This window comes from Mchenga conophoros, linkage group LG23, assembly GCF_057382185.1.
Source record: "Mchenga conophoros isolate Kocher_MC1m ecotype Shallow Benthic linkage group LG23, M_conophoros_male_GT1.1, whole genome shotgun sequence".
Classification (NCBI taxonomy): domain Eukaryota; kingdom Metazoa; phylum Chordata; class Actinopteri; order Cichliformes; family Cichlidae; genus Mchenga; species Mchenga conophoros.
In genome coordinates, this window is record NC_140547.1 from 45,384,275 (window position 1) to 45,393,724 (window position 9,450).

The following is a 9,450-nucleotide window of genomic DNA, read 5'->3' on the forward strand; positions in this document are numbered from 1 at the left end:
CAACAGCACCTCTGAGTGTGTGTGTTTACCTCTCAGACTAACTCCACCCTGACATCAAGAAGATGGAGGAAGAGGACGGAGCAGCGTCCAGCTGTATGTCTGTGAGGAGTGATGGGGTTACACAAACACCTCCACCTTACAGTCATGGACCTGCAGTAACAATGTAAGAACACTACTAACTTTATTAGTCATTTCAACATAACCATGACAGAATCATTGATCTGTGATTGGTTCAAACTGTTTGATCTGAGTTTGCTTTTTATTGACTTGTTTTCTAAGATCTGAACTCTGTAAGTTTAAGTGAAGTCAGTGCAGCAGAATCAGAGAGAAGAGCTGAGAACAAACTGAGTTCATTCAGAGACAGAAAAACTGGCTGATGATTGGCTGACCTGTCAGCGTTATGAGGCAGACACAATATCACAGAGGGATCAGCTGATCATATGGCTGTCAGAGAGAACTGATCAGTTATTGATGTTTGTGTTTGCAGAGGTCAGAGGTCACAGTCTCCAGCATCCAGCTGTGTGTCTGTGAGGAGTGACTGGTCCAAAGAAAAAGTTCCTCCACACTTCAGTCATGAACCTGCAGCAACAATGTTCTTCAATCATGGAGCTCAGCTGACCATGTAAGAGAGCTGCTGACTCAGAGTTCAAAGGTTGTTTCTATAAATGTTCTGCCAGTGACATCATAACTTAACCTAACACTGGTCTGTGTATGAAGTATCATTTAGTGGCAGTTGTTAAAGTTGTATAATGATGATGCTAGTTTGGGGTGTATTTTCCTGCTGATGCAAATGCATCTACTTTGCCCTTTGTCTGGTGCTTTGGACAAAGACGTCCAATGAAACTCAGAACAACACAGTTTGCACCACCAGCAGGCAGAGGAAGTGGCTGACATCCAGAAATCCTACCAGTGGCTGAACAAAGCTGGACTGAAAGACAGCACAGAGGCACTAATCATGGCAGCACAGGAACAAGCTCCGAGCACAAGACCCATAGAGCCCGGGGTCTACATGGCTCTTTTTGGGGGGGTTGTGTTGTATTAATAGTGACTTTGTTTCTTTGGACCAAAATCTTTTGTTTTTCAGTTCAGTTGCAACATTGACTAACAGTAATGCAGGGGTCGGCAACCTGCGGCTCTTTAGTCCTTACAGTGCGGCTCCTCGTGGTTTGGGAAAATAAATTAGAAGTATTTAGCTGAAGTGTATTTTATTTATGTTCTTTTTTAACTTGTAGCTCTAAATTGGAAGATTTTTGTGATATTGAAATATAAAAAGAAAATTATATTTTATTATTTTTTGATCGTTCAAATAAGCGTCACACTCGTGGAAGCCGGTGTACCCGCCGAAACGCCGTGCATTTATCGAGACTTTCAACCCCAGGAAGGCCAATTATGGATCTTCGGATCCACATTATGTCAGCAGCTGTTCTCCACCGTGAACTATGTTAAAAACAAACACCGCTCACGCCTCACAGACGACAGCTTACAGTCCTGTAAAGATGAAAGTGACTTCGTACAGCCCCGACCTGCAGACGCTGTGCGCAGAGGTTCAGGAGCAGAAGTCCCGTTGTAAACATATCACGGCAGACCCGACGATGTTTGCATGAACACGCTTTTCAGCTTCTCTTTATTGACCGCTTTTCACACACGGTTGCTGTACGCACACAGCCGGCTGTAGCTTTGCAGCTCACAGCCCGACACACACCAACACAACAGCACAGACGTTAAGGCGGCGAGGCGTGATTGCGGGTGCCGCTCAGGTGCGTCCGCCTCCCCTGCAGCGGCGCTGCAGACCACGCCCCGCCACACACATTAACCAGGTAAAATACATATTTAGGCAGAATTTTGCAAATATCTATTTTTCATCTTTCAGCAGCATAGAGCTTTTTTTCCAATTATTTTTTAAAAGTCAGGTCAAGGCTCCAAAAGCCCAAAGGAGATATAAGGGTGGCGGCTCACAGCAGTTTTTGTTTGCTACATCATTTTAGTTCAGCTGGGTGTCTTTCCTTTGGTTATATTTCTTTAAGAGTTCAAATGTGTTCATTACATAAATGACATGTAATTTTCTCTGTAGCACTTCATGGATTTCATAAGCAACACACCTTAGTTGTTCACACAAAGCATAAAGGTAAAAACAGTATATACAGTGTTATCTTCATTCTAGATGTCAAAAAGTATTTGTGGCTCCCAGTGTTTTCTTTTGCGTGGAAACTGGCTCCAAATGGCTCTTTGGGTCCTGAAGGTTGCTGACCCCTGACCTAATGGTATATTTTTTTTAGCTGGATCGTTCTATAAAAACATGAATCAAATCTGAGAAAAGTTTCCACCTGACCTGTTGAATGTTATTGAAGCCAGAAGTTTGCCTTCATACTGTGTTTCTTGCATGCCTTTTGTGGTGTACTAATTGATGTGAAATGAATGCAATGTGGTTGTGTTTGCAGAGGTCAGAGGTCACAGTCTCCAGCATCCAGCTGTGTGTCTATGAGGAGTGACTGGTCCAGAGACAGACCTCCAGTCTTCAGTCATGAACCTGCAGCAACAGTGAACTTCAATCATGGAGCTCAGCTGACCATGTAAGAGAGCTGCTGACTCAGAGTTCAAAGGTTGTTTCTATAAATGTGTTCTACCAGTGACATCATAAATGATTCCTAATGGTGGTCCGGGTACGATAATGCTAGTATCAATCATAGTAGTAATGCAATCCAAGGTAATGATTTCTTCTCTGTTGCTGTGAACGTCTCTGCAGCCGTCTGTACTCTAATCTGAGACAACTATTACTGACAGAAACCATCACATCATCCAGTTTGTGTGTTTGCAGCTGCTTAAAAGATTTTAAACAGAGATTAATCAGTAATTCATGTGATGTGTTTGTGTTTGCAGAGGTCAGAGGTCACAGTCTCCAGTATCCAGCTGTGTGTCTGTGAGGAGTGACTGGTCCAAAAACAAACCTCCACTCTTCAGTGATGAACCTGCAGCAACAATGTTCTTCAATCATGGAGCTCAGCTGACCATGTAAGAGAGCTGCTGACTCATTTACGGGTGTTTGAAATTCTGTGACCACTTTGTAATTTTAGTTTATATTTTAAAGTGTTTTTATTTGTAGTTGCCTGTATTTTTATTACACTGTGTGTAACGTGGTGGTTTGTGCTGTTTGGGATTGTTTTGGTGTATTTGTGTCAGAACATCAGATAAATGATTTCATCACATTTTAAAAGAAAGTATCAGGATAATAATCTGAACTGAGTCATCAGAAATAGAAAGATGGTCTCAACAGGCCACTGAGCTGATCTCCAAAGAAATGCAGAAGATTGAAGAGTCCGAGGCTGTTTATTTGTCACAGGCATCGTCATACACGTACAACACAGTGAAATGTGCTGAGCTGCTCCTGTGACTGGACAAAACATTAGAAACAATCATTAAATGAAATAATGAAACATTGTGCAGATGTAATGTTAAAGTGCTTTGTGCCACATTAGCACAGCATGTACTGACAGAGCAGTGCAAGCAGAACAAAGCAAATGAGCAAAGTGATGTAAACAGAGTAACTGAACAGAGTGAGCAGAGTAATATCAGCAGTAATGAAGCAGCAGGATCAGTGTAGCAGCGTGTGACGTCATAATGAATCAGACATGATCTGAAATATGACAGTGAGACAAGAACATGATGTAAGGTCCTGTTGAAACTCTGATGGTGATGCTATGAGGGGAGCATGTTCTGATTTAGGACTTGGATGGTCTGAGGATAGAAACTCCTCTCTGTTTGTGTCCTGATGGTGCAGAAGCTTCTGCCTGATTGTAGAAGGAGCTGAAGCCAGCATCATCCCAGAGGTGAAGCTCCTCTGTGTGCAGACCTGAGGTCAGATTCCTCCAGGCTGATGTTCAGGATCTACAGAAACGTGTGGTTGTAGTTATTGCTGCACTGTGTGCTGACAGCAGATACTCAGAACAAAGCGCTGCACACGTGTTCTTTACAAACATCTGTACATATAAAATATGGATCATGGCAGTGAATGAACACGTTTCTGTCATTTGTTTCATTGGCTTCTTTTTTCTGCCTGTGTTCATGTGATTAATGTCTAACACATAAACAGGTTTGTAATCAAACATCACATCATCAGGGAGGCATCATGAAACAAAGTTACTGCTGGAGGCTGAACTCAATTTGGTGGCAATGTTCAAAAATATCACTCAGATCATTTCAAAGCTTTTAGTTCTTCTTCTTCACTTCTGTAAAATAATAGAAAGGAAATCAGAACCCAGAAGTTCACTTCCTGATGACTGAACTCTTTCAAAATAAAGCTGAAAGCTCTGAATGTGACACCGCTGCTCCACCACAGTTTTTAGAGGAGGTCAAAGGTCAGTTGAAAGTGATGGATCCCAAACTTCCAGTACATCCAGTGAAGGACATAATCAGCTCTGTGATGAAGGCTTTAACTGTGGAGTTTGTAGGCTGATCACTCTGTGTTTAATAAGACAGGCAGGAACAGCAAAGGAAACTTGGATTCTGAACTCAAACACAAGTTTCTCCACTTTGACTTTTCTCTGTGACCATCAGAGCTTCTGCACAGTGTTATCAAATCTGGATGTTTGTCACTGACAGTCAATGATTTTAGTGATAAAGAAATGTGTTCACAGAGGGAGGAAGAGGAAGAGGAGTGGTGTCTGTGAGGAGGAGCAGCTGTCCTGCTGTGCTTTGTGTCAGGACGTCCTGAAGGATCCAGTCTCTACCAGCTGTGGACACTGGTTCTGCAGACAGTGCATCTCCTCATACTGGGACCAGTCTGCTTCATCAGGAGACTGGTCCTGTCCCCAGTGTGGAGAAAGATCCAGAAGCAGAGCTGGACTGCAGACAGCCAGTCAGAGCAGCTGTGTACAAAGTAAGACTGAACATCTGTCTGCTGATGGACTCATTTCTGAAAACTGGACTTCTTGTTGTTGTTCAGACATTGAAGAGTTTTCTTTCTGTTTTTCTTTCTTTCAGCAGATGTTGGTCTGCAGGAGGTTTTAGATGAACATAAGATCAGTCTGAGGAGGAGATGTGAACGTGTGACTGAAGGAAGCGATGAAACAGGAAGTAGAACCCTCCTCAACAGGATCTACACTGAGCTCTACATCACAGAGGGACAGAGTGAAGAGGTTCATAGCCAACATGAGGTGAGGCAGCTGGAGACAGCTTCCAAGATGGACGCCCTCCATGACACTCCAATCAGGTGCCAGGACATCTTTAAAGCCTTACCTGACCAACAGAGACCCATCAGAGTGGTTCTGACCAACGGCGTGGCTGGTGTTGGAAAAACCTTCTCAGTGCAGAAGTTCACTCTGGACTGGGCAGAGGGCTTGGAGAACCAACATGTCAGTGTGGTGGTTCTGCTTTCATTCAGGGAGCTGAACCTGATCAGAGATGAGCAGTACAGTCTTCTGGAGCTGCTCCACATTTTCCATCCAACACTACAGAAGGTCACAGCAGAGAAGCTGGCTGTCTCTCAGCTTTTGTTCATCTTTGACGGCCTGGATGAAAGCAGACTTTCATTGGATTTCACCAACAGGAAGCTGCTGTCTGATGTCACACAGAAGTCATCAGTCAGCCAGCTGCTGACAAACCTCATCCAGGGGAATCTGCTTCCCTCGGCTCTCGTCTGGATAACTTCCCGACCTGCAGCGGCCAATCAGATCCCTCCTACATGTGTTGACAGGCTAACAGAAGTACGAGGCTTCACTGACGCCCAGAAGGAGGAGTACTTCAGGAGGAGATTCAGTGATGAAGAGCTGTCCAGCAGAATCATCTCCCACATGAAGACATCCAGGAGCCTCCACATCATGTGTAGAATCCCAGTCTTCTGCTGGATCACTGCTACAGTTCTGGAGCACATGTTGACTACAGAGCAGAGAGGAGAGCTGCCCAAGACCCTGACTGACATGTACTCACACTTCCTGCTGGTTCAGACAAAGAGGAAGAAGAACAAGTACCACGAGGGACATGAGACGAGTCCACAGGAGCTGACGGAGGCTGACAGGGAAGTTCTTCTGAAGCTGGGGAGGCTGGCGTTTGAACATCTGGAGAAAGGAAACATCATGTTCTACCAAGAAGACCTGGAGCAGTGTGGTCTGGATGTGACAGAGGCCTCGGTGTACTCAGGAGTTTGTACAGAGATCTTCAAAAGAGAGTGTGTGATCTTCCAGAAACCAGTCTACTGCTTTGTTCATCTGAGCATCCAGGAGTTTCTGGCTGCAGTCTACATGTTCCACTGTTTCACCAACAGGAAGTCAGAGGTGCTGAAGAACTTTCTGGGAAAAAAATACAACGAGTCCTCTCTGGATGATTTTTTGATGGAAACACTAATAAAATCCTTCAGGAGTAAAAATGGTCGTCTGGACCTGTTTGTCCGCTTCCTTCATGGCCTCTGTCTGGAGTCCAACCAGAGACTCTTAGGAGGTCTGCTGGGTCAGACAGAGAACAGTCCAGAAACCATCCAGAGAGTCATCAAGAATCTAAAAGGAAGGAAGACAAAATCCTCTCCTGACAGAAGCATCAACATCTTCCACTGTCTGATGGAGATGAACGACATCTTATTATCTCAGGAGATCCAAGAGTTCCTGAAGTCAGAGAACAAATCAAAGAAACTCTCTGAGATCCACTGCTCAGCTCTGGCCTTCATGCTGCAGATGTCAGAGGAGGTTCTGGATGAGTTGGACCTGAAGAAGTACAACACAACAAAGGAGGGACGACTGAGACTGATTCCAGCTGTGAGGAACTGCAGAAAGGCTCGGTGAGTCCAGATGTGATCATTAATATTATCAGTTGGTGATAGTTTAGTTACTCAGTCATAAACTGCAATCATTTCTTATTTGAGGTCACACTAGGGCTGCCACAAACGATTATTTTTGTGATTATTTGACTAATCAGATCAAAAATAAAACATACAGCTTATTGCACCAGCATGCATCTGCTGTTATGTAACTATCATTAGCTTACAGCTTAGAGTTTTTAAGGTATGTGCTAACTAAAAATAAAGACCAGATGATAGTTTATTAAACTTTTAATGAAATTTGCAGATTGTAGCAACAAACAGAAAGGCCCCCAAAATGTGTGCCGAGTTCTTCAGTGTGATTTCTCCACGATGAAAGCACACTGTGCTCCACATAGTTATGAAGATCTTTGTTAACCACATTAGCTTCACATTAGTAACTTTGTCCTCGACAGCTCGGCCATCTTCAGAACCTGCCCAGGAATTGAACTGCACATGTGCACTGGCTCCAGACGTGGGGTTGTCCTGCATAGTCAGTGGTGTCAGTAAATCATTAAGTAAAATAATATGTAACTAGATTCCTTTGAAAGAGCAACCATGGACGACAAAGCTGGGCGGAGTCTGCTCTAAGACACCAAATGAGCAAATGTTTGCTGACCTGTATCAGTGATCACCTTTTTGTTGGCCTGGTCCCCCAGTCCTCCCACTCCCCCCGGTCCTCGGTGGATGCTGTCACTTCCTCTGACACTGGCTCACCATTTATGTTGTGTCAAGAATCAAACGTGAAGATCTAATTTACTCTAAACTCTCTGACTGTTACTAATATAGTCATAAAATATGCAACAACCACTGGAGATGGAGATGAAGCTTCAACTTGCAGAAAATAGTTTATTAAAATCAGTTTGAATAAACCCAAGGCTCAGAGCAAAAGAGACAAAAGCGCCCCCAAGTGGTCAGACTATAGACGAACAGAATAAACCCTATCAAAGACAAACACGCTGGAAGCATCTTTTCTAACACTCCAGTATTTATTAGCATTTATTATAAATTTATTGTGACTTTGAAGACGTTCAGTGTTTCCTTTGGTATAACGGAGGTCTGACTACAGTCCAGTGAACACACTGATTAGGATTATAGATTAAACTGCAGTAATACTTTCACAGTGTGCAGTGATGCACAGGTCCGAGTGGTTTTACACTGAAATTCTCAACAACAGGAAACTATAAGAATTTGTTACTCTAATAATAAACAAAGAAGAAGAAAAACATTTTTCATTTAGAGTTGATGAATATAAATGAATTTGAACTTTACAAACCAATCAAAGACAAACTGATCCATGTGAGTTTATAACAATATTCAAAGGCTGCTGCTGGACACAGACAGGTAACATCATTTTGACTTGCTGTCACCTGGATCTGGAGTCATAAACACTGAAGCGCTGAACATTAATACAAGTCTGTTTCTGCCAACTAGTGATAAACCTGCAGACTAATGGCTCAGAAAGCTAAAAGGAGCCAATCATTTCTGTGTTTAGTTCCCCTGAAATCAGATGTGATATCAGCAGCTCTGAGTTCATTCATCATTATTGTCCAGTGATGACATTTCTGCTCCGTTTGGTGACAGTCAGCAGATTTTTCCTGCGTGTGGACGTGAACAGTCGTACCTGACAGCAGCAGGTAGCAAACAGAGATCGTCTTTCCAGCTGGAACTCTTCACTGAGCTGAGCTCATTCAAAATGTTCTGGATTCAAGACAGGAAACAGTCCACATGTGTGTCTTCACTCTGACTCTGGATCAGATCTCACTGACAGACTGTGGACATTATGGAAGCCTAAATGTGACACCATCTTCCTCCTTCATCTGCAGATTAAAGCCAAACAAAGATTCTCATTAAAAGTCTGCAGGTCTGAGAGAGACTCAATCGTTGTGTCATGTCAAACACAGTAAGAGGAGCTGAAGCACAGATGTGAAGAGCAGATGTTCATCAGATTATGACCTCACTCTGTTTTGTCTTCATATACATTCAGTCTGTGTTTATAATGCAGACTTTCTGCTTTTATAATAACACATTTTGTATTTTCTGTATGATCACAGACTGGCTGACTGTGGACTCTCAGGGACTCATTGTGAAGTTGTGGCCTCGGCTCTGAAGTCCATCCCCTCCCATCTGACAGAGCTGGACATTAGTAACAACAAGCTGCAGGATTCAGGCGTGAAGCTTCTGTTTGCTGGACTGGAGAGTCCAAACTGTCGACTGGAGACTCTGAGGTGAGTTCACTGACTGCAGCTGTTGTTGTTTTTCTATATTTCAGATCTTTGATTGATGTTTGAAACGTTCTTTAGTTCCTAAATGTTCAGGATGTGTCTGAAGACAAATGTGAAGAAGTTTGAGTGCTTTCAGAAATGTTGTGTCTTTCCAAACGACTGAACAACAGTTTTCCTCTTGGCTCCAAATAGAAGTGACAGACTTGAGCAGGGTTCATTTAAAGGCTGACAGAAGTGCAGTGGTGACGGGGAGATGTTTGTCAGGACAGCTTTTCAGCCTCCACAGGTTCATGTTGTGCTCCATCAGTCAGTGAAGATGAAGTCAGTACTGGTGAGGCTGTAGAGTGTGTGAGGGATGTGAATGAGGCTGTTGGAGATCTGATGATAGCAGATAAAAACAGGCTGCAGAGACTTTGAGCTTGTGTGGAAACAGACAGAGAAAAG

At 43.4% G+C, this 9,450-nt stretch overlaps 1 protein-coding gene and 1 long non-coding RNA gene across 2 annotated transcripts in view; both read left to right on the forward strand.

The window, feature by feature from the left end:
• The window catches only part of LOC146548119 (uncharacterized), a 3,776-nt gene extending 1,212 nt beyond the window's left edge, over positions 1-2,564 (forward strand). The window contains exons 2-4 of the long non-coding RNA XR_014890918.1: positions 37-163; positions 488-622; positions 2,439-2,564. This is a non-coding gene — a long non-coding RNA (uncharacterized LOC146548119). The remainder of the gene's footprint in view (positions 1-36; positions 164-487; positions 623-2,438) is intronic.
• Positions 2,565-4,599: 2,035 nt separating this feature from the next.
• LOC146548120 (NLR family CARD domain-containing protein 3-like) lies at positions 4,600-9,013 on the forward strand. The gene is made up of 3 exons (XM_085266313.1): positions 4,600-4,873; positions 4,978-6,763; positions 8,836-9,013. Exons 1-3 carry the CDS (start codon positions 4,600-4,602, stop codon positions 9,011-9,013), a joined length of 2,238 nt encoding a protein of 745 aa, XP_085122439.1.
• The last annotated feature ends 437 nt before the right edge of the window (positions 9,014-9,450 follow it).